Source organism: Acinonyx jubatus, chromosome B2 (assembly GCF_027475565.1).
Source record: "Acinonyx jubatus isolate Ajub_Pintada_27869175 chromosome B2, VMU_Ajub_asm_v1.0, whole genome shotgun sequence".
In the NCBI taxonomy this organism is placed as follows: domain Eukaryota; kingdom Metazoa; phylum Chordata; class Mammalia; order Carnivora; family Felidae; genus Acinonyx; species Acinonyx jubatus.
Genome location: NC_069385.1, coordinates 67,347,905 through 67,374,389, shown reverse-complemented (window position 1 = coordinate 67,374,389; position 26,485 = coordinate 67,347,905). Strand labels below are relative to the sequence as shown.

The following is a 26,485-nucleotide window of genomic DNA, read 5'->3' as shown; positions in this document are numbered from 1 at the left end:
TTTAGGAATTTCCAAAAGTACTCCCATTGTGATTAGATTCTAAAATATCACCATGGAACACCTACCAGCGTTGAGCATAAGATTTAGTTTGTCTCATGAAATTAAAATTTAATCAAATCAACCAACAGTAGACATGTTAAACAGATTTTCTGAGAACATTAAAAGAAAAAGAAAGATAAGCTTCAAAGACAAAATAAAACACAGGCTCCCTTCCTCCCCTCTGCAAATGACTCCTTTACTCAGGTGACTTTCCCACTACAGTTCTACAAGTACAGCATCATTATCATTATTCAGGAAAAAGATAGTGGACATATCCTTTGTATCTACTGAGAGCATATTTTCAAAAAAAGGAAAGACGATCTTCAAAGTGAAGTTAATTGAACCACTAATTTATGGTAATTTTTGTGGGAATAATTGTGAAAACTCAGCAGTCATATTTTTATAATTCTATAAAACTTTCTTCTTATGAGCCATTCGTTACCAACATGTTCCAATAACAATGGATATTAATGTATGAAATCCTTTTTGTTTAAATAGTGTAACACCTACATCTTGATTTGACATGTCCCAATAAGGTCTCTCTCCATAAGACATAACTTCCCACATAACTATTCCATAGCTCCATACATCACTGGCTGATGTGAATTTCCGGTACTGGATGGCTTCAGGTGCTGTCCACCTTACTGGAATTTTTCCACCCTGTTATAAAGAAATTGAAATTTTAAATATGCATAATAACTTATAAATCATTTATAGCAGAGCTATAAAGCTACAGTTAAACATTTGTATATTTGGTTAGCAATTCAGCAGTATCACATCTATCCATCTTGAATCTCTCTAAGTGTATTTAAAGTTACTAATCTGTTTTTAAAATGTCATTACAAGTTTTCATTTTTAAGGCGACTCAATTTAATGGGCCCTTAGGTGGTCTTAGGCCATGAGTCTAGTCAAAAGACAATGACAAATTAGGCAACATAACTATTAAAATGGAATGAAATATGGGGACTTCAACTAAATCCTCATGTATTTTCCTTTCTGCTAATTTCACAAAAGTTTTAAGAATTAGCATAGTTAATATTCTGTTAAAATCTATTTATTTAAAATGGGACTATATTTCTCTGCTACAATTATGAGAGCTAGCAACTAGATGTTATTGTATAAAACCGAATGTTATGTATATGAACACCCTGCTATAAGAGAAGCATGTTGCCATTCTTATCTCACTTCTTCTCAGTCTGTATGTAGAGTGGAAACATAACGACAGTTCCTCCAAAAGGAAAAAAGAAAACCAGCAACAACAAAAAGCTGAGATCTATTTGCGTCTTTTCCACTGTGTAGCTTTGTATTATTAAGTCCTGCTTTCTTGGTAGGAAAATCTCGGGAATATGAAGAGGTGCAGTAAGGGACTTTTCCTTACAGTCGTTGTATAGACAGCTTCTGGATCATCCTCTATAACCCGGGACAGGCCGAAATCTGACACTTTGCAAACAAGATTGCTGTTGACAAGAATATTGCGAGCTGCAAGGTCTCTGTGAACATATCCCATATCGGCCAAATATCTCATTCCAGCAGCAATTCCTCTCAGCATTCCTACTAACTGAATGACTGTAAATTGCCCGTCGTGTTTCTACAGGAAGACAAGAATAAACACCCTTTAACTCTACTTTCAAAGGGAAAAATTACCATTAAAAATGTCTGCACGCTGGTGATTTACTATAAGAATTATTATATTATCTATAGAATATAGACATGTGTGAAATATAGACATTTGTAAAAAAAAAAAAAAACAAGTGTTGATTCAACGGACAGCCAAATAATACAAAATAGACTTTTGATAATTGTTTAGTTATTTACATTGATATGTTATTTTTATTGCTTGAAAATAGCATCAGGTTACACAGATCCAAAAGTATGCACTGATTTTTGAGGCGAAGGTAGAGAATGGAATATCCAAAAATACTATCTTTGACAACTAAGTGTTTTTCCACTTGCTAAAATATTATATAAGTAATCTAGAAATGTATAAGGGGATGAACATATGTATTAAGATTTATTTTCTCCAAATGATAAAAAAGAGAAAGGAGACATTTTTTGATTAAAGGTGAAGAGAAACTAAGAAGTAGGAAATGATGATGCTGGCTGACTTTGTTTGCTTTTTATATTTTTCCCTGTTTTGTTATCGGTAGGAACATTACTTGCAACAAAGATTCTCTAAAACAGATGTGCCAGCAAATGGGATCGAGAGCTCTTTGCAACCAGACTGGCAACCATATATTTCTAACCCATTTTTAACTCACAGATTTCTCCAACTGAATTATAAATACAGTGCATGAGGATATTGATTTGAGTTGATAACCTTTCCAGGTGATGCTTTATTCCCAAGAGTTGATAGTTATACATAAATAAAAATTTCTCTAAATCTTCTGATTTCTTATAAATTTGAGTTGAGTGTATCACTGCAGATTATGTATGATCACATTCCATGTCCTCTTATTCTTTAGATTACTTTCTCCTTGTCATTTAGAAAACTGTTAACGTGTTTATATCCTTAGGTGAAAAGTCTCAGAGCAAAAAATATGCATGCTTATGTATTTAGAATTATCACAAAAATAATCACACATTATTAATTTTAAAAATGTTAGTAATTCTATCTTTTACACTCATTGTTCACACAGTGATATAACAGAAATGGTTCCACAGGGCAGAATTGGGATCATCATGCCAATTACTGAACGGTTATCTCACTTTTTAGTCTTCTCTGTATTATTTTTGTATTTAATTTATAATTGTACTGAAAAGTAAAATGTTACTCTACACCATGTATTCAGAGTAAAGGGTTTCAGGTTCAAACTACACTTTATCACTTATGTGCTCAAAAAGTTCTAGTTCAATCCAGACCAGGATTCTGATCTTTAATTTAATCTGTTTTTTTAAGGCAATTTTCTGATCTGTTAAAGTTTACAATGTTTATGGTTTATGCTGTGCACAATAGTCAACATGATAGTTGTAATATGGATAATGCATTTAACGGTAGGATAATTTTTTTGTTACTTACCCTGAGAAATGCATCTAGGGCTCCATTTTCCATGAATTCTATTACTATCATGACTGGTTTCCCTAAAATCAAAAAAAAAAAATATATATATATGTATCAAAAAAAGTGTATCTTAAGGAGCCATAACCTAAACTTCAGGCTTATTCCCATTCTCACCCTCAATAAAATACACGGTGCTCTTCTGAAAGGCTGAATGGGTGAGCTGTGAGTGTTTCTAACGTCCCAGTGCTGCTGCTAAGCTCAGTTATTAAATATCTGTTTGGAAGATGGTTATGATTAACGAAATTAAAGAACAAAGTCAGTATGTTCTTCTGACTCCTACTTTGTGAACAAAACTCAGAGAAAATGACACTTTATATAAAATGTACAAACTTAGAGTGCGTCACTTTTATGGCCATTGAAGCTCAATGAAAATATCAGTCAATCTGTTTATCAGATTTATTCTTTAACTCTAATCCTGCCTTCATTTATCCTGATTTCTTCAGAGGTAGTAACATAAATGAAAAATTTAGTCCATTATATTCCAAGAAAAAAAAACCTTCATTTAGAATATGCAACAGGTTCATAATTTGAGTTTTTAATTAGGTACAAAATAACACTAATTTCTGACAGTCCACTTGATAAATGAAAGGTATCAATATCTACCTCGTGTAACCACCCCTTCCAAATGGACGACATTTGGGTGGTCAAACTGACCCATGATGCTTGCTTCACATAAAAAGTCTCTCCTTTGTTTTTCTGTGTAACCAACTTTGAGGGTTTTTATGGCTACTGCAACATCTCTTTTCCCTGGAAGTTTCAGACGACCACTGCAGACTTCTCCAAATTCTCCTGAAGTAATAGAACAGGCAGGTGTATGTTAATCTCAAAAATATTTCTTCGTTCATAGTAAATGCATAATACTAAAAACACTTCTAAGCTTTGCTAAACTATCTGTTACGCAAACTACGATTTTTTAACTGGATTAACAAAAACGTTTTTAGAAACAACCTTTAGATTTGAATACAGGATACAATGTACACTGGCGGCTAAAGCATGAGGATGCATTTGCAAATTCTAAGCATTGCTATTGCTTTTACGGTTTGAGAAGCAAGTATTTTTTAGATTTCAAAGTCTGAAATTTGTATGCACTAGGACTGCTAAATCTAAGAGAGTTGAATCCAAAGTGTATAATTACTATGAAAATATATTGTATACAGGGGTCCCTGGGTGGCTCAGTTGGTTAAGCATCCGACTCTTGATCTCGGCCCAGGTCATGATTTCACGGTTTATGAGTTCAAGCCCAGTATAGGGCTCTGAGCTGAAAGTATGGAGCCTGTTTGGGATTCTCTCTCTCCCTCCCTCTCTGCCCCTCCCCCACTCATGCTCTGTCTCTTTCAAAAATAAATAAATTCACATGTAAAAAATATATATTGTATATGTAGAAAATAATATTCTTTTTATATAAGTCACACATCTTAATTTTCTGCATGGAATTAAATGGCTGACTAATACCTACAAACGCATGAAAAAAAAAAGGTTAAAAAAAAAGGATCAAAAAAGGTGAAAGCTTTAAGGAAGATGGCAAATCAAGTAAGAGGAAATGTAGATTCCAACAAAATTCAGGAACATTCTCATTTAAAAAAAAAATACTAAGTCATTTCTTAAACAGCAGGCCAGAACTATTGTGAAGTAACTTATTGTAGAGCAATATCTTAAAAATCCAACAGAAGACAAAAGATATACAGATTTTCTGTGCCACATGCTTCTTTTTCATTTTTTTTCTTGAGATCTCATAAACAAGTACAGCCTCATTGCTTCCAACAGTTCAGGTGAATGCAAAAGTTCTATACTTGAGGTATAATTATTTGCCTGTCATTATGATGTATGACTTTCGATCCTGGCTAAATGGAACAGCTGAACAAGGAAGCTACGACAGCCTTACCTGCACCAATCACACGCTCAATTTTAATACAGGAGGCATCTAGCTCCTTGGCGAATTGATGGACAGCTCTATTTGGGTCCTCATAGGTTTCAGGGTCAATGTAGGTTTTGGTGCCTGGAAATTTAACTGTAATGATGTAAGAAAGCATGACTGTGATGAAGCAAAGCACTTATTGTGCAGTCAGCCCAGGAATTTCATTATGCAGAGTGCTCCTTGGAACAGTGAACTTGCTTCCACATCACCTGATTCACAGCAGTTTTAACAGACTACTTCGGTCTGTTGGCGTATAGGTATTATCTGCAAGCTTCTATAGGTAACATAGGATCCAGCTCATAGGTTACTAACTGAATTGCTTTTCCAGTAAATCAACAAAAGACATCACCAAAATTCTCTGACATGACTCTTATCAGACTGGAGGTTTAATTAAATTCACTGCTATCATGGCATAGTTCAAGCCATATTGAGGTTTGTAATGGACTTGGAAACACATTTGTAAATCTATCAGTCAGTCAATCAATCAAATTAATACACTGGGAAAAGAAGACATTTCATTTACAGGTAGCCTACTACACTGACAGCAATATTAAAAAACATTTAGACATCTTACTTATTCTTTTGATTTATTTTTGTAAAGACCAACCACCGTTGACATATACATAAAATTAGTACAAGATGTGAGGGACCACTATCACAGAATCAGAGAGAAATCTACTAAAGACACAGTTTCATCTTCACCTTGAAGGGCAATAGAGGCCAGATGTACAAAATGCAGAGTAAAGTTAGAAAATTTACAATATTCCTGGGATCTGCTAACCGTGGATGACAGCAATTTGAAAGAGGAATGGTTTCTATGAACTTTCAAATATAAGGCTCTGGAAGGAGGTAGCCAATATGCCTCAGAAAAGGTAGTCAAAATTCAAACAACATAGAATCATCTTAAAAGTTAAAATCTTCTTAAAATGCACCCAGAAGCATGCAGGTAACAGATAATGCTATGTCAACTTTAAATCAAATTCAGTTACAATAATGTATTCCAAATCTAATCATTTGGTTAAAGACAAAGATAAGATAGATAGGCATATATTTGGTTATATTAATGCAATAAAAAGAATTACACTATATCCTCAAAAAAACTTTATTGTTTTAACAAAGCCACTGAACAATCTTTTCATTAAATCTTACTATTTTGAGAACAATATATTTATGTATTACACTGCAGCCTAACTGTGCTTATGTCATCACATTATATTAAAACTATATTTAAAAAATAAACACATAACAAACAAAAAGAAGCAGAATGTATAAAGGAAAATGGGATTTAAAAATCTTGATTTATTCTGCTGTAGTTGATTGTTTATCCAAAATTGATTGTCTTAAACAATTATTGTTGCAGTTTATAAAACTGACAGATGCTCATTTGTTACTAAAGCTGAACATGAAAAAAAAAACACAAGAAGAAAAGAGAGAGGGGATAGAAAGAGAAAAGAGAGAAGAAGGAGTACAGGGAAGAGGGGGGGAAGAGAAAAAGAGAGAAGGGAAGAAAACAATAGGTTAACCTCCTAGATTGGCAGGCAGATGGAGAATGAGCCATCTTCTCCCTTTCCATTCTTTCTTTTTTTCTTTCTTTCTTTTTTTTGTTTTGTTTTGTTTTGTTTTTGTTTTGTGATAAGGGAGCTAGATTGGAGGTAACCTTCTGCATCTCAAATGGGTCTCTGATGGTTCTTTATTCAAGCTGTCATAAAACATTTTGACAGGCCAGAGCAATTTTGGCATAAAAACATGAAATACTGCCCAGCTTGGATTCAAAGACATTGTTAGAAGAAATGGTAGGAGGAAACAAAATGTAAATTGGAATTGCTTCACTAAACTTCTCCATTGTGTTTATATCTTTAAATGTAGCACTCGGGGCCATGGAGAGTCGAGGGCGCCTGATACAAATGACTGGACATTCTATTAAATTCAGTGCTCTAAAAGCTAGTTAAATGGTTGCTTTCATGTTTCTGTAAAAATTCAATCTGGTGTCTTAGCACCTAAGAAAATTGTCTGTATACTAAAGAAATAAAAGGACACCAACTTGTAAACAGCTGGTGACCATAGAGTCGTACTTTACGTATTTTAGATACAGCTATAAAATCAAATCAAGTGCCTGGTCATCAGATGACAAGAAAAGATACCTTTGTAAAGAAGGTGATTCAAAAATATCAAGGATTTACTAGGGTAGGATATTGCTAAGTGCACTTTAATTTTTCATTATTCATCTAAAACGGATGTTTTAAAATAAGGAAAACGTTGACACATTTCTGAATATTCTGGTTTCTTGTTTCTCTCAATTTAAGAGAATGAGCTTTTTTGTGTGTTAACATTTCATTGACATTTCTCATGAGTGTTAAATAACTTAAAACCACCATTGATATTTTTCTCTAGAGGTGAAACGGTTTATATATATATATATATATATATATATATATATATATATATATATCAGGCTTATCTTGTCTATGTCAGCAAGTAAACACGCAGCTCTATTTTTTCTAATTACAAACTCGATGTCAAATGTAAAAAAAGCAAATGGCATCAAAATATTAAAACTGAGTGATGACAATTTAGCATACGGCTATACAACATGTTTCAGGTAAGTCACATTTCAGTTTACCTTCTGCATAACCTGAAAGTTAAAGGCAAAGAAACTAAAACGTATTTGATAATTTGGGGATGTCTCGGACGTATTCAGTAAAGGAAAGAAAAGTGACAAACTGTTGAAGGTAAAATTAAATGATTCTGTCATCAAATTGTTCACAAATGGGTAGAATAGGGGATTTTAGGAACTATATGTTACTCTTCTACAAACATTTAAAACTAGTTGTAAAAGTTTAGGCATTCAAGTTTCAACTCGCTCTTTTCTGTTGGGGAAGTGTTAAAGATATTGTCTCCTGTTGTAAAAGAGAAAAAAATGTACCCTCCGTTTTTTTCTGTGTATCTCTATAAACTGCCTGTGGCACTATCATCACTGAGAATCACAGTAACGATAATAATAGTGCTCCCAATTTGTGTCTTTAAACCATGCATTTTCTTGATTGATGTTTATACATTTTTTGTGACGTTAGGATGGGTACATGACAATATCTTCTTAGATACTAGCATAATAATTTGATAAATAACATAATAATAGGTGTAACTCATGGGAAAATTAGAAAATTTTTTTCTCCAAGAGCAATCTTAGTAAAGACTATGCTACCAAGAAAAATGATAAGTGAAATTGTTTTTTAATATTTCCAAGGATTAAAAATAAAAATGATGCACTTGGATATGAACATCATTAATCATTAGAACTAAAACCATATGATTGTGAGGTTTTTTCTTTGGCTACAGGAAGGAATAACATTTATTTGCATAGCTCTCATTTTTTCACTTGCCATCCACATTGCAATAGGAATAGAATTAATGCAGATGGGCATCTATTTTCTTTGGTTTCCCAAGGCCTCTTCTGAATATGATTTCCAAAATGAATGTTTAAGAATCAGGGAACCAAAATCCACAGAAAAAATTGGAGGATTCAATCCTATTATTCAATTTATATCTGGGGAAACATCTATCAGACAATGTATAGATAGTGGCTGAAGAGAAGAAGGCTCCTTAGCTTAGGCTGTCATGGTAGCATCACTCATTGGGTGGGACAAAGGGTCTATCCTTCTAAATGAATTCCTTCACTAGAATATGGGCCATGCAACATTTAATGGATTGTTGTTAGAATGGTATGAAACGCTTGGGCAAAGTTTGCAAAAGGAAAAACTGTGACATAAAAGCAGCTAAATATCCTGCAGTTATACTAAAATTTCTTACGAGACATTAAATTTCTGAATATATTTTGTTTTCAAAATTCACATCATATGATTTTCATTCTAAATATCTCGTTCAAATGCTTTAAAGCAACACTTTGAGTTCATTAGGTACTTTCAAGCATGATACATTAGGAATTTATTCATGCCAATACTAACAACCAGGTCTCTGTATTAACTGGGGTACAAATAATAAAAAAAAAAAAGCCAAACACTTACAATGAAAGTAAAGTTCTTCATCCCCTTCTTGGTCAGCTTTGCTATAACCACAGTGCCTAGGAAAAAAAATCAAATTTGTGATGATCTCAAACAATGATCTTACTTTATATATTTAAAATTCAGTACAGTATACCTTAATTCTTTAACTACTTGCTAGTTAGAGCAATAAACAACATGCAGAAACTTCTTGCCCATAGTTATGAACTCATTAATAATATAGTAAGTAATATGATTAAAAAACATACAGAATATAAAGTCTTGGTGTGAGACAATGTAGAAGGAACATACTTCACAGATTTAGATCTATCAATGAGTGAATAATTGTACTTTCTTCTGAAAAACAACGACAACAGCAGATTTTAAATGGTTTCCACAAACCATTAACTAAAAGAGTGAATTTCTCCCTAGGTATCTACTGTATTTATAATGAAAACCTAGCTGAATGTAACCAATAAAAATACACCCAATAGCACTTACAGTACTCATTGCTCTTAAACTAAAGGCAATGAATGATTAAGCTCACACTGTATTTGACCTTGGGAGAATGGAAATTTATTAACCTTTAGTATCTCATCCCAAAGAATGTTTGCATTTAGTATCTAACATTCTAATACACTAAATAGTAAGTAATAGCCTGACATAATTCTAAAAAATCAATACATTCTGTGTTATAGATTAGAACAAATCTGTGTTCTACCTTCTTCCAATGATGAAGCCAAAGACCATGAACACCAGAATGATGGTCCCTGCCACTGCAACCACAGCAATGATAATAACGGGATTCTGTTCACTGGAGACCGCTGTTGCTGTAAACGGAGAAAAAGAGGCTCAGAAACACTCAATACCATGTAAGAACTTGAGAGGGTAAACAAAATCTTATGAATAAGAGGTATCTATGCTATTTAATTTACCTCTAATCTTAAATAAATGCATTACATTGTAATGATATAGATTTCAATAAATGTTTATTTTTTGCATTTTAAGGGCATGGTAAGGACAAACTTTCATCTGTTTTATATTCCTCAGTTATAAAAGACACCCACAAAATGCCTTATTGAATGGCTATCCCCTGCTTAGTTGTTGAAAACTTAGTTATAACTCAACAGAGAGAGATCTTTGATGTACAGTTGTATTAAATCTCCATTTTTTCCCCAGCAAAGTATTTGATCTCTGTGTGTCTTTTTCTGATATGTAAAAAGGAAACAAAACATATACTCTGCATTTTCCAAAGCAGAAAAGTGCTTTATCTCTCATATCATCAATATAAAATAAAAATCATCATGAGATTATAGTAAATCATCATGGATTTATAATCTATCATAATTTAGGAAAAAGATGAGCAGAATCATTTGTTCTAATTTGACAAAGTATGCAATATACACATTTGAGAATTTAAGATTACAGAGGAGGTAGGCTATTTATGAAAGAGCAAACATTGCACGAGTACTTTAAAAAACAGTTTAGTATTATCTAATTGCAAAAACCTCCTGTGCAATGCTGTGATTCTTGTATGCCTCTTAAGGCAAGCCCAGCCGGAACTTTCTGAGAGTCTCTTTGGGAACAGTGTGTGTTTCCATGTCCTTCAAAACAGCCTGATTCCGATTCTTCAAGTCACAAGGCCTTCTCACTTCCATTTTTCCAAATTAGTAAAGTTTTACTTATACGAGAATTCGTAATTGTCATATTTTCCCCAGAGTATTATATTTCTAATACTATTACAGACTTGATAAAACAATCAAAGGAATACAAAAGCAACAAAATGTATATTCCAATGAATGATCCAGTTGCAAAATGCCATTTAACATATAATGTCAGGATAATATAGTTTGCTTATTGCTGAAACAGTCAACAGCTGCAATCTTTAATATGAGGTAGGATGGAAAATACTCCTCTTTCTTGGTGGTGGCAAGGGACTGAGTCTCCAGAGCGGTAAATCACATGTAGGCAGAGTAGGTTTTGCCACAATAGGCTGCGTCAAGTTTTTTCTGATTGGCTTTTCTCTGTTTTATCTATATTTTCCTTTTGACAACTCATTTCTTAATTTTGTATACCTATGCTAACTATACATAGATCTTAGTTTGAAAAAACAGCGAGGTAGCTCTGGTGTAATGGTTTCCGAACAAAGGTGTATACAGACTTCCTAACTCAGCACCTGCTGATTTACTCCCTGAGGGAATTAAACAAAGTGGGGGCGGGAGGAAGAAGAAAAAGAAAACAACTTTTAGACTTTGATTTCTGAACTGCAGCCTATTATTCAACAAAGAAAAGATTTGAAGTATTTTTTTTTCATTTGGGTTTAAAAAAAAAGCAATTTTATCTTTCTCTCTCCTCTCTCTCTCTCTCTCTCTCTCTCTCTCTCTCTATATATATATATATATAGTAGTTCTGTTCATGAGGGAGGAAAAAATTATACACGTATGTGTAGAAATTGTTTCCATCCAATCCATGTGCCCCTGGGTCTAATTCTTTGCTTGTCTTAGGCTCAGCTCTGCCTTAGCTTCAGAAAGAAAACTCCAATGAGAAAACTGAATGATGATTAGAATTTGTGAATATTTATACATTTTTCTAGATAGTCAGGGTCACACTTTAATCTTTCCACAGTCAACATTTATGGTTAATATTTTCATCTATTTCATGGGTAATAAAATTTTAAAGTAATTTGTAAGTGTCACAATCACCACACCATGGTTTCAAAATTGTAAAAACATCAGTATTGACTCTGAATAGACAGGGATTTTAGGATATATATGCAATAGAATAATCTCTTTAATTTCTGTATTCAAACACTGCTCCAGTGACCTCTTTGACAGCATCTCTTTTGCCCTCCTTCCAAGCATAGTGAATCACTGTTTCCTAGCACTCTGATAGGATTGGGCCATGCACTCCACCAGCGCTGAACTGTATGGCAGAATTTGCATATAAGTTTCTCTCTTTCACTAAACTTTAAACAGAGCATTACTGTGTCATATGTCTCTGTGCATCCCTAATTCATACCTCAGCACCTTGTGCCAAATCAGCAGTTCTCAAAGGATGGTCTGTACACCTAAGAGTGCCTCAAGAGTTTGATTTGCAGGGTCAAAACTATTTTATGTGATACGATGTTATTTGCCGTTTTCACTCTCATGTGCTCACAGGTGCACAGCTGAGTTTTGCAGAAGTTACATGACATGTGACAAAAACATTACTCTGATGGCTAATGAAATGTGTGTTTGTGTGTTTTATTAAAAATTTCTGGTTTAATTTCTAATGGTGAATATCGATAGATATAATCCAAATAATCAAAATGTCTTTGGAGATCCTCAATATATATCTGTGTGTGTGTGTGTGTGTGTGTGTGTGTGTGTGTGTGTGTGTGTGTGTATTTTTTTTTTTTAAGTAGCCTTCATGCCCAGCGTGGAGGGAGCCCAACTCAGGGCTTGAACTCACGAACCTGAGATCAAGACCTGAGCCAAGATCGAGTTGGATGCTCACCCATCTGAGCCATCCATGCACCCTTCAATATGTTTTTTAATAGAACAAAAGCTGGAGAATGGCTGTGCTAAATAAATAAAAACTGACTTGAGACTTTCTGTGTGTACTCTGTATACATTAACTTGGGTAATATTCATAAAACCCTATGAGTTAGGTGCTACTATCCCAGAATTAGGGTCTGGGAAGGTGCTCATGCAAAGTCTCACAACTGGCCATGGAAGAACTAAGATGAGAAACCAGGCATGTGTCTACGAGCACTGACGGATAGTGATAATCTGTTCTATGCTGATGACCACAAGGTATTCATTCCTTCCTTATTTGCTGAGTGCCTTCTATGTGTCAAGCACTAATGATAGACACTGGCAAGACAATAGTAAGGAAAAGAGATATGGATAACTCTTTCATCAACTTTACATTCTAGTGGGAGAAAATATTCTGATGATAAAAATTGCAAATTCTCTCAAACACAAAAATCCAGTTTTAACATTCATTTCATATGATCATTCAGGTTCTACTACTTCATCTTATTTACTTCATTTTTTAAATAATGAAAATAATATCTATGAATCTCAGCACTCAATATAAAATAGTTTGTCCCGATTTTCCTATTATGAAGTCAGCACAATGCACGTATTCATTTTGAGCTTTCAAAACGAGAGGTTTAACTGATAAAGAATGATTACGTGGATGTGAGATAACAAATTAATATTTCTAATTTAAGATTAAACTATTCATAAATAGTGTTTTATTATATTAGAAATTACAAAGTGGGGTGCCTGGGTGGCTCAGTCGGTTAAGCGGCCGACTTCAGCTCAGGTCATGATCTCGCGGTCCGTGAGTTCGAGCCCCGCGTTGGGCTCTGTGCTGACTGCTCAGAGCCTGGAGCCTGTTTCAGACTCTGTGTCTCCCTCTCTCTCTGATCCTCCCCCATTCATGCTCTGTCTCTCTCTGTCTCAAAAATAAATAAACGTTAAAAAAATTTTTTTTTAAAAATAAAAAAAAAAGAAATTACAAAGTAATATCATGAAATCAGTCTAAGTTGAAAACTACTAGAACATTTAGTACAAGACCACTTATATATTTAAATGTTGAAATCTTAAAATGCTTTGAGGTTTTGTGGCCGTTGAATTTAGATATTCTCATTTTTAATCTTAGATACTCCATTTTAAAAAGGTAATAAAGAATAATGGCATTAAGCTTGTCACACAAAATTATATGACATTTTCCCAACTTACACTTTTGTATCTATAATTCTATATAAATGATTTGTATTTCAAATTTATTATAATGTATGTTTCATTATTTGAAGTTCTGAGAGTTACTGGTTAGTTTAAAAATATAACAAAATATTTTGGAAAAAGAATACCGTTAGCAAACCTAACAAACATTCATTAATCAAAGAATATTTGTCAATTTGCCTTTTAAAAGCTGTTTAAAAATATTTTCCTGAAGTCAAAATAATTGATCGAAATTGTACTGATTTAATTTACTTAAAAACTTTTTATTAGAAATTGAGGAGAGAAAAATCACATAATGTTTTTTAGCTCATCGTTGTTTAGAATATTGTGAGAGGGGCACCCGGGCAGCTCATCCAGTCAAGCATCTGACTCTTGATTTTGGCTCAGGTCATGACCTTACGGTTGATTCGTGCCCTGTGTTGGGCTCTGTTCTGACAGTGCGGAGCCTGTTTGGGATTCTTTCCCTCTCTCTCTGGCCCTCCTACAAGTGCACGTGCATTCTCTCTGTCTCTCTCTCAAAATAAATAAGTAGACATTTAAAAAATAGAGAGAGAGATCCTTGTGGGAACACTACACCGGCAAGGAGATGAGAAGGTAACAGTTGGGGGAACCCTGTGCCTGAACAGTAACATCGGGAGAAATCAAGAACTCCAAAAGACAGAAACACACCCCAAGATCTCAGCTAAGTGAGAAACAACCAGAGCAGTCCTCGAGCTGTTCTGAACTTGCACTCTGGACATGCATTCCAACATACATCTGCCTATTTGTGATACACTATAGACACATGCATTTTTGTTATCTTCTGCTGAATTATAAAGCAAAAAAATGATAATTCAAGATACTGGTGATGTTGTATTTTTAAGATCAGTGGTTGATACAGAGATATTCATTTCAATTATTAATATTTCACATATACTTTGAATATATTCTTTAGTATGCTTGAAGCATTTATAAGAGATGAAAAGAGATGATAAAAATTACAATAAATACAGTTTCTAAGATCTTCTTTCTCAACTGCAATTTTTGAAATCATTGCTAACAGGCAAGGAGCTTAAATTAACACAGATTTTTATAGATGCATCTTTCTCTGGCCCATCCTGTGTATATCCTGGCTTCATTTGGGGGTTTCTGTGAAGGAGCACCTTTGACTGACACAACCAGAATAATACTGCTTTGGATTCTACAAAAACAGCTTGTGTCAATACCCAATTGAACAAGTGCTGTTTCTATTTCTAACGTCATCTTTTCCAAATAAACCCAGTATGTATTAAAGAGACTAATATAAATTAAAAAATTCTAACACTGAGAAACAAAACATTGAATTTTCAATCGTTATTCTGTCTAACCTTTACAAAGGACATACTTATGCACATATATTCACCTTTAATATATAAAAATAATCTTGAACCAAATCATCACCCTCAATATTGGAAAAAATATGACAGAGGTATAGAGAGTAAGAATCCAAACCAAAGGTGGTAATTACCTTCAAACATTTTACCTGTAGCTTCCTCTAGTGTAGCAACATCAAGTCTGGGGCTGTAATTTCCATAACCAGCAGCAGTAAAAGCCCGAATCTGGAAAACATACACTGTTCCTGGCTTCAGGTTATTAATGGAAGCTGAAGTGGACTTGGTTTTTACTGTCGAATAGGTCCGTTCCCTTTGATCCTAGAAACAATATATTCAGGGAATATTTAATTGTAATTGCAACCAGGCAATTTGACAGGCAATTCTTGCAATTTATTTCAATTTACTGCATTGTTTTTATAAAGGCTACATTGTGCCCTGTGGAATATTGTAACATTGAGTTGTTTCTGAGATAATATAAAATGTAAATGTGAACACATGCCTTTGTTCTATAAGTTTCAAAGAGAAATAATTTTGTTAGACCATTTATATGTTTTTGAGCTTTTGCTTTGTTGGTAGAGGGCACAGTGGCAAGAACTATTTAGCCATAAATATAATCAAAAGTCCTATTGACCAAAACCTGGGCACACTTATAAAATCTATGGGTTAGTAGAGGTCTTCCCTTCATAATGTAGTTCTTTTAATATTTTTCCTGAACGTTATTTAGCAAGCAAAAGGCCATGTGTGAAAAATGAAGAAAGCTATTAACTCAAGAAATTTAATGCATACCACCACCATACTGACATATCAATTGCTTTCATTAAAAACTACATTTCTCACCGAATAAACTTTTACAAAATAGTACTTAATGGAATATTTTAAATTAAAACTATCAGTGTAAAAGTTAAAGTATTATAAAATTTATGGTTTGATTTAAACATCTCTCAGTTCAAGTTCCTCATTTTCCAGATATGAAAACTGAGGCTTGCAGAGTTTAAAAATGTCTTTACATATTATATATGATAAGTTAAGAATGAAAGAAGTATAAAAATTCAAGAATATAAAAAACTCCATCAAAACTTTCATCAAATGAAAAAAAATTAAAGCTTAATTGATATGACTCTAATGGGCTTTTTATTTAAAAAGCTATAAAAACTAGCCATCAAAATATACAATTTTAGACAGTTTCTTTGTTCTATAATAAATAGTTGTTTACAATAAAACTATTCATTGAAATCTGAAAATGTCAGTCTGGTTGTTTGATTTGCCTTTACACTGATATTTGCAAAAGTATAAATAAATGTACACTATATTCAGTGAGGCCGATTTGTGATTGTCTTAATTATAATCATTTATAAAAATGACTGTTGGTATTATAAATATATATTTATCTCAAATAGAAGAACTAGGCATAACTGATATTAGATGACATAATGACATATAGAGATCACATGCTTACATACGTTACAATGCAATACTATTATTCTGTTGTAATAATTGCCTAATATGTAAGTTCAGCAAATGTAGATACAGTCCGTTTTTGTCATGAAAAATAGAAGAGAAACTATTTGAACAAATTTGCCCCCAAGCAAGGATTTGCAAAATATTTTGTCGCATTGTGAGAAACTTTACTTTCATTTACCACCTAACATATTTTTAAAATGTACTTTACTGCTTTTGAAATCTGATGAAATTTCAGGAGAGAATACAACTGTTAGTGTTTACTGGAAAACAGATATAACAAAACAAACGTTAAAAACAATGATTCCCTCAGAAACACATTTGATGGGGTAAAAAATGTATTCCCTGGTACAAAAATAAGGTATTTAAAATGTCAGTTTGGCCATGGAAGTCATGAATGCATAATGAAAATAATAAGCAAAAATACTGTAAACTTAATCTGAACATTGAAACTAATCTTAAACTATATTTTCTTCAAAGGGAAAAAAATATCTATTGCCAATGCACTGTATGCATTTAAATTATTCAGTAAAGTCAATTCAGCCCCCAAGTTTTTCCAAAGCCTTTAGGATCCTATTTTGGAATTCTGTCTAAATGGTTAAAAAGGTTATGCGTACTATGGCATTTTAGCTAACTTATTTAAGTCAATAAGTAACACTGTATTAATAATATGTTGATATTACTAATAATTGCTAATACTAATAATTATTAATTACTAATAGTAATATTAGTAATAATAATAGTTTCTGTGCTTCAAACCTTGAACCAGGTCTTTCTATGAGGTGGAGCCTAGGTAATAATTTGTGAAAAGGGTGCCCAGCCCCCTTCGAATGGGTCAGAAATAAATCCACTCATACCACTCAGTTAGATCTCTACTAAAATTCAGCCATTTTGGAGAGATTAAAGGGCAGTGCTTGGGTTTCAGCCATCCTATTTTTCATGGAGAAGGGAGTGCGAAGAAGTGGTTGATATGATTAGTATAACATATGTGGAATAAATTCCAGGAGGAATTAAAGGGAGTGGAATATCATCATTTGCTTCTGCAGTTTAGAGAAACTACATTATTTATTACAGAAAATATTTGTATGTTTTCAAATTACTAAATTACTTGAAGCCACCATCATTATCACTGAAACCATGTACTTAAGAAATCCATAGACATAAGAAATCATTAAGGGCCTAGAGATCCTAAAAGAACTGTTTTTTGAAAAAAAAAATGCATTGGGCTGTGTGGTTTCTGTGATACTAAAACATCCTGCAGCTAATTATGTATCAAAAATTGAACAAATATACTGCCAGTGGAATATTTTCCTTTGTGTAACACAGGTACTTAATACACAGAAATCGTCATTATAATGATGAACCCTAGATGCAGGAAGATGGTCATTAAAAATGGCTAAAATTCACTCCGCATTTCCAAATAGCTCCAAACAGTTGGCATACTGACCAAGTTTAGTCTACACTGCAGTAGGACGACACGAGACACATTGGCTGCACATTTCAGCTGCTCTTAGCACTTACTTTCTCGTAATACTTGATTTCATATTCTGTGATGACTCCATTGGGATGCTCGGGCTCCTGCCAGGAAAGTTCCACACTCCGCTGCAGCACCCTTTCCTTCATCACTCCGCTCACTTGCGAGGGAGCTGTTTGGACAAGACATGTCAATAAACAATGAGAAAATTCACTGGATGCCTCAAATCAAATGTCACAACCGATCAGTCCCATGCTGTGCCAGTTTCATTAAGGTAAAAGAAAGCACCTTTTCATAGCTCACAATTCAGAAGCTAATGAATATTCAAATAGGACCTTATTACTGTTCATAAACCTTAATAGAAATTTAAATTAAAGTGCAAACAGCAGAAGATAGCATTGTTCAAGTTAGTGAAAAATGGAAATGATGGGGCTGAGAATGACAATTAAGCAAATGAATGCTAATTAAGGCTACAAAATATGATTTCAGATTAATCTCCAGTGATAAACTAAGTCCAAATATTTACTTCACATGCAATGGCAATACACTTTTTAAAAGAAAAAAGTACTTTAATATTGTGGAATACAAATGGCTACTTCAGTGTTCAATTAAAGGGACAGCAGCTTTTAGAAATGTTTTTATGTTTTAACTGTGTGTGTGTGTGTGTGTGTGTGTGTGTGTGTGTGTGTGCGTGTGTGTGTGTGTGTATTCCCAAAGAATTCCAATTAACCTTGGGAAAAATTTTTTACACTTCATTAGGTCAAGATGCAGGAGAACGCTAAAGCTGCCGCCACTTCAATACGTGGGTGAACATACACGCAGACGCTTGCACATGTAATTTCTACGTACGTAACCTAGGTTTCAAGCTTTGATAGAAGTAATTCAAACCATGGTTTTGCTCTCTCTTTCTATATAGATAATAATATGCTTAGAGCCCTTTCATTCTAATTAGTGGCATATACTCTTTTTGGTAGCTAACACTGTGGAATGTAGCAAACTAATTTGCTCTCTCTAATTTGCTCGGTGATGATTAACTAGTTGTCTCCTCTGTCTAAATGAGTAGCTGCACTGGCTTGGCTGAATTTCAGTGGGGTCATTATGTTTCATGTATCATGCTCTATCTCATTCTGTAAAATATTTTCAGGCTGTTAATTTAATTTTCAGATGTCTAAAATTGTTAATAATCTTGCTGACAGAAAAGCAATTATATGGGGCCAGGGCTGTTTAAGCAGGCTTCTGATGTTTATCCCTTTGACTTCATTTTGTTTCTTCTACTTCTTAATATTTTCTTGTATCAATGTCTAGGAAACACATTTTTCACTTCTTTCCGGCTTGGCGATTTTGAGGGAAGCACATGGATGATGCATGATTCCCATTTCCTCTCAGATTACTAACAGAAGCATAACTAGGGCAGATTAAGTGGAACAACTCTCCCTTTAGGGCGATGCAGCTGAAGTACTCAACAGACTGTGTTTACAGACTAAATGTGTTTCTGATATGTTTCCAATGAAACAAATTTCTAATAAGAACTCTTATTTTTGCCATGACTTTTAAAACCTGAATATATGCAGTAAAGAAGAATTTGTTTCTAAAGTGATTTGTCTATCCATCCAGAACATGCTTAGCATATTTTCAGCCGCCTGGGATGTTCGAGAGGCTGCTTCCGCAAGCTATAGCCCGGGGAAACACAAACCCCAACGAATTTTGAGGTGCAAATCTACTTAGCAAAAAATTTCCAATAACCTAATTTACTTAAGATCATTCCGAAAAATCTGTATGTAAACTTTAGTATAAAATAGAATGGAGCACAGGTAAGAATACTACAATAGTCAATAACACGGAATTAGTCAGTAAGGCTGCCAGCCTCTGATCAGGGTTTAGGATATGACGTGTGCCATTTGGAAATACATGTACTGGAAAACAGGTACAGAGCTAGGAGATGCCATCTAGGTCCTTTTCAAACAACACAGATAGCTGAATGTGATTTTCAATGTCAAGCAAACTGTAGCACATTTTGCTTAGTTTGTATCCTAAATAGTAAGGCGAAGAGACACCGAATTCCTCAAGGAATGGAGGAGACGTGGGGGATATAGATGTGCCTCATTTAGTTTCTGACATGTCACAGCAATATCTAAGTATAGAATGAGATTTGATTTCTGCAGGTTACACATTAAAATTATATTCATTATTTCATCCTGGAAAAGAACTTTTACCAATAAATTTATGGTAACTGAGGATGGGGGGGAGATGTCAAAAATACATTTGTAATATATAGTATTTTTATCACAGCATTAAAAGTAACTGTACTACAATGTATTTTCCCTCTTTTGTGCATGGAGTCATCTGTGAATGACTATACTCCTGATTTTCTGTACATTTCCTTTTTAAAAATGTGTCCCTTGCCGATACTATATCGAGTCACACATTTAAGAGGGTCAGAGCTAGAAGTATTAGCACATGGCCCTTGAGAATAGATAAATTGCATGATAGGAAATATCTTTGTCTGTCTTACGTCCTTCAAGTACAACATTTTGGTACAGGAGAATTGATAATAATTTCCCTTGAGTTTCAATATTTTAGGCATAAAGATCTACAGCTCATAAACAAAACCATCTCTAAGCTAGTCAGATTCTAACAGGATCACTATTTTCATACAAAGTTATATGTAAAAGTAAAATTGAAATGACATCAGGCTCTTTAATCTTAAGACACAATGATTACTAGGATTATTAGGTTTGATCTAAATTAATCACATTGTAACAATTTCACTAATACACTCACTCTTACACCAAAATACCCAATTAACTACAGTCTGAAGTTCATTTTGGAAAGAAATGTATGCAACTAAATTATATACATACTTAAGACCCAATTAGGTGTGATGACATTTAAGTTATATTTTTGTAATTAGCAAAGTGAAACAAAATCTATTGTAATTGGAATTGATGAGAAGCTAATAAATAGTAACCAACAATAGTAAATTTATTAAATTGGAAAATGTGGGCAAACAAATACTACAAAGAAGGGAGCTTCTACATATGAATTTTTAATAGGGTTTCTAACAAATGATTAACAGATTCATATCTCACCTAAGTTTCTAGCAATTCTAAAATATAAAAATTAATTTCAACTGAAGAAACTTTTCTTTGCCCCTAAAAAGTCTCAGGACTTACGGGGGACACATATGGAGTCCGAACAATTGACAGTGAAAGACAATCTTAGGAAATTCAGAAAATGCTTTCTGAGGCTCAAATGGAAAATCTCAACAACATAAGAACAAAGTTGATAAAGTTGATGCAAAAGGAAATCAAAAGTCTAATAACAGGCCAAAAGGTAAAATCTGTGGGCTGCAGTTATTAGTGTAAGGCTTTGAATTTATTATTTATTTATTTATTTATTTTTTAATGTTTATTTATTTTTGAGGAAGAGAGAGAGAGAGAGACAGAGACAGAGACACAGAGTGAATGAGAGAGGGGCAGAGAGAGAGGGAGACACCAAATCTGAAGCAGGCTCCAGGTTCTGAGCTGTCAGCATAGAGCCCGATGCAGGGCTTGAAATCACAAACTGTGAGATCATGACCTGAGCCGAAGTTGGACGTCCAGCCGACTGAGCCACCCAGGTGCCCAAAGGCTTTGAATTTAAAAATAATCAGTAAGAATGGTAGGTTTATGTACAGACCTGAACCAATCAACATTTTACAGATTTTGAGCTTCATGCCCTTGTGCATGATTTTTGATCTTAATCAATGTCTAATTAAAATTCAAGTACAACAAACATAGTTAAATTACAAGGGGAAAAATAATCATAAAGGCTCCATTTTTTCCCACTAAAATATTAAATTTACCTATATGCATGGAAAAATGTTCCAGCATGAAAGGGGGGAAAAGACAATTTAAAAACATTGTATAATAGGCAAATGGCACTCTAAAGATGTCCATATTCTAATTTCTGGAACATGTGAATATGCAATTACATGGCAAAAGGGACACTGCAGATGTAATTAAGGTTACAGACCTCATGATAAAGATATTATTCTGGATCCTTGCCAGGGGGCCTAATCTAATCACATCAGCCCTTAGGAGCAGAGGAATTTCTCCAGCCAGGGTCAGAGAGATGCCGCAGAAGGAGGAGTCAGAGAGATTTGAAACATGAAAGAAAATCAACTTCCCATTGCTGTAGGAGCCACAGGAGAAATATGAGAAAATATGGAGGCAGACTTATGGATCAAAGACTGACCCTGGTTCACATAGGAAGGGAAATGGAGGCCACAATTCCACCAGTTCAAAAGCTTTGAATTCTGATAACAACATGGATGAACTTGGAAGTGGATCTTCCCCGGAACTCCAGATAAGAGTACAGCCCAGCTAATGACCTGATTTCAGCCAGTGAAGCTGGCAATCGAGAACCCAGCTGAGCCCCATTGCACCTAGACTTCTGACCCACAGAACTAGAAAATAATGAATGGGTGTTGCTTTAAGGTTTTTTGTGGTAGTTTTTATAGTAGCCATAGAAAACTAATACACATATTAAAAATATATAAATAGACTTACTGGAATTTTAATGAAGTCTATGAATAAAGGTTAGTGGTAGGATAGTTTAATAATGTGATCTATCAGACTTTATGTTGAAATAGCATAGAGTCAAGGAATTTTTATCTTAATTAGGACTCAAAATGCAATGTCTTACAGAAAAAAAAAAAATCTCCAATATACATTTGGAAGAAACGTGTGTGTGTGTGTGTGTGTGTGGTAGAACTTCAATGAAGCTAGTGAATTTGATTTTGAATTTAAAAAGTGATTTATTTGTACTAAAAATTATTTTTACTATAGTTAAATGTTCTCAATGAATTTCAATAAAGAATGGTGGGTGAAATTGGGGCGCCTGGGTGGCTCAGTCGGTTGAGTATCCGACGTTGGCTCAGGTCATGATCCTACAGTTTGTGGGTTCGATCCCTGTATTGGGCTCTGTGCTGACAGTTCAGTCTGGAGTCTGCTTCGGATTCTGTGTCTCCCTCTTTCTCTGCCCCTCTCCCACTCACACTCTCAATCTCTCTCTCAGAAATAAATAAACATTAAAAAAAGAAAAAGAAGGGGCGCCTGGGTGGCGCAGTCGGTTAAGCGTCCGACTTCAGCCAGGTCACGATCTCGCGGTCCGTGAGTTTGAGCCCCGCGTCAGGCTCTGGGCTGATGGCTCAGAGCCTGGAGCCTGTTTCCGATTCTGTGTCTCCCTCTCTCTCTGCCCCTCCCCCGTTCATGCTCTGTCTCTCCCTATCCCAAAAATAAATAAACGTTGAAAAAAAAATTAAAAAAAAAAAAAAGAAAAAGAAAAACTTTAAGAAGGGTGGGTGAAAAAATAATATTTGTATTTCTAAACAATACAATTAGGTAGGATGGGTCAATAAGCATGAAATGACCTTTTACCATTCATCTCAAGTTGTTAAATCTACTGACTTTTGTTAGATTTCCATTAGGTAAATACAAAAAGTGAAAATGAAGATATTTTTAGAACACAGTCAAATGCATATCTAACAATAGAATAATAGTCTTTACTTAATGCTTTGTTGCTATCCAGTATGGAATTCATTTTTAACAATCCCTTGAAATAACAAATATGTGTATTATTAGGAGCTTAGTATTTTATAACACAACTTTTAGATTTTTCACTCTTCCTCACAGATGTTTCATTTTTACACTGTAGGACAAACATATAAAAATATAGAGAAATTTATTTCAATAACAAACACTAGGCCACAAGTATATATGATTCTGTGGAGTATCATGTTAACGTATCAATTCCACTTTTAGGGTAAGTTAGAATACATAAAAAATTCTAACATGTGATTTCACTAAACTTCAATTTCTTCCTGGCTCAGAAAAAAATAGTCACTAATAATATTGTGAGCAGTAAATATAAAATTTTATGTGAAAGAAAAAGCACAGGGACTAGGGGCAATTGAGTCTGCAGCAATTACAAACAATCCATTTGCAATAGATGTCTGTCAAATTACTTTTGGTTGGATAGAAGCATGATCTATGACTAAAACAAACATAAAGTCTGTAAGTAGTTGAAAAAAATAAGTTAATCTTTTTCAAAATTAAATTACATAAATTGCATTGCTATCTTATTCAACACACCAATTAGGATGGTGATGTGTTATTTGAAATGTAAAATATACAATATCACAAATAAGATACATCATAGAATGGATTTCTAAACATATTTCAAAACAATTATTAAAAAGACAACTTGACTAAGAGCTAAAAATAAGATCTAAAAGTTCTGCGAATAAGTGAATTTGATGTTGAATTGACAGCACAGGAAAAGAAAGCATCTGGATTGGTATCCAAGTCAAGTAGATCTGTAAGTCAAGTCAATACATTTTCAGTAGGATGATAAAACGCATAACAGGATCAACAAAAGTCACTACTCCACTATTTGAACAACTGAGAATGGCCTTGTTTTTTAAAGCAAGAGTCACAGCATCTTTGTAAAAATGATCTGACAAAAAATCTTGCAGAGAATAAAATTTTTTCTCTGTTATCATCAGATGATTAACAACCAATTGTTTGCATGTTTAATTAATTACCATGGGAATTAGCACTTCTTGGCAAAATCTCTATGTAAAATGCTTTAAGGGAAACGGCTGTGTAGAAAGCTACTGTGGCTATTGGTCCTAAACACATATTGGGACTCCTGCAAACCTCTAAAATGTTAATTGATGAAGGGTTAATTTGTAATTCCTGGTGCATTTGAATTTTCATGTAATTACAGTGGAATTGTAATTCTTCATATAAATAAAATAAAATATTATATAAACGGTAGGTATACATTAGGCAGCTTCCCAGAACTAGCTGTATCATTCAGACCAGTCACACCTACAAAGGAGTAAGTAAATGATGACCTAATATAACAATTCAGAAAGGTTAAAGAGTCCTTGATATTGAGTCAGACATTTTATCCATCTAACTTGAAAATATTGTAAGTTGAAAATGCACTAAATACACGTAACCTACCAAACATCATAGCTTAGCTCAGCCTACCTTAAATGTGCTCAGAACACTTGTATTAGCCTACACTTGAGCAAAATTATCTACCACAAAGCCTAGCCTATAATCAACTACTGAGTATCTCATATAATTTAGTTAACACTATACTGAAAGTGAAAAACAGAATGGTTGTAAGCATAGCAGTTGTTCACCCTTGTGGTCGCATGACTGAATGGGAGCTGCAGCAGGGGGCCGCTGACCAGTATCACAAGAGAGGAAAAGATCAAAATTCAAAAATTGGAGTACAGTTTCTAGTAAGTATGTCTCACTTTTGTACCTCTGTAAAGTTAAAAAAAAAGGGAAGTCAAAACATTGTAAGTCAAACCATTGTAAATGGGGATCGCCTGTAGTTCAGTTCTATTCAACACGTATTTGTTTGCCATTTACTATCTGCAGGGCATTGTGGCATTTCTACAAATCCTTACAGTTTGCAGTGGTCACATAGATAATCTTCCTTATATAATAATATATGTGTATAACCTTCTTTCTTCCCTACCAAAACTCTGTGAACTAGGTAGGTTCTATTTTATTCGTGAAGAAGCTGGGTTTCAGAAATTAAGTAGAATGCAATCAGGAAGGGGCAGATTTTAGATTGAATCTCATGCTTTTAAGTTGTAATTCTCATCTGTTTTCAACTACAGAACAATCATTCCAGGTGGGAGTGAGTAGATGCTAGAAGGAGGAAAGCTGAGCATTCATTCATTTAAATTTGCTAAGATTCCACGATGTGACATAATGATGAAGAGGCCCTTAGGGACCTGCTCCACAGGCAATAGTCCTAGAACCTGCAGATACCAGAAGTGATCAAACTGAGTAGAGGTTTGTTTAATTACTATTTTTGTAAAAAAGAGCGAATTCATGTATATCCTACAAAATTCAAAAAGTATAATAGTGTATAGCAAAAAGAAAGACTCCCTCCCAATCTGATCCCATGACACAGTTACCCTCCCCTAAAGCAACCATGCTTAGCAGTCTTTGATACCCTTCCAGAAGCAGCCTAGGTATGTACAAGTATATGCATTTTTTACATGAATGGCATTCTAATGGCACAGTTCAAAACCTTGATGTTTTCATTTATACTTCATTTTAAAAATTGTATTTTGGACACATGCAGCTCTGCACAGCTCTTTCAACTGTGTCGTGTTCCATTATACAGATGTACTAGGATGTATCTGACCAGACCCTTGTCAATAAGCATGGGCCTTTCCCATCTGTTTCTCTTATAAATTATGCTGCAATGAAACTGCTGGTAAGCCAGTATTTAATATGAATCCTCTGAGGAGAATAAAATATTGCAGAGCAGACTAGTGCCTGCAGGTGAAAAACAGGTAGGTGAGGTTATATGGGCTGAATAGGCTAAATGTCTTCATTGTTAAAACTCACTTGGAATCATTGCTTCATAAAAGGAAATG

The 26,485-nt window shown here is 34.1% G+C and overlaps 1 protein-coding gene across 5 annotated transcripts in view; it reads right to left on the bottom strand.

Moving 5' to 3' along the window:
- EPHA7 (EPH receptor A7) overlaps window positions 1-26,485 on the bottom strand; it is a 168,189-nt gene that overhangs the window by 11,104 nt on the left and 130,600 nt on the right. Inside the window, exons 6-14 of one of the 5 annotated variants that reach the window (XM_053222461.1) lie at window positions 18,075-18,199; window positions 15,245-15,413; window positions 9,732-9,840; window positions 9,035-9,090; window positions 4,980-5,093; window positions 3,701-3,886; window positions 3,056-3,117; window positions 1,418-1,627; window positions 550-699 (exon numbers count right to left, since the gene is read on the bottom strand). In XM_053222461.1, the coding sequence (XP_053078436.1) occupies window positions 550-699; window positions 1,418-1,627; window positions 3,056-3,117; window positions 3,701-3,886; window positions 4,980-5,093; window positions 9,035-9,090; window positions 9,732-9,840; window positions 15,245-15,413; window positions 18,075-18,199 (1,181 nt within the window). Of the gene's footprint in view, window positions 1-549; window positions 700-1,417; window positions 1,628-3,055; window positions 3,118-3,700; window positions 3,887-4,979; window positions 5,106-6,098; window positions 6,409-9,034; window positions 9,091-9,731; window positions 9,841-15,229; window positions 15,414-18,074; window positions 18,200-26,485 lie in introns of those variants that run through there. The other 4 variants (XM_015067544.3, XM_015067545.3, XM_015067546.3 and 1 more) reach the window with 4 other exon arrangements.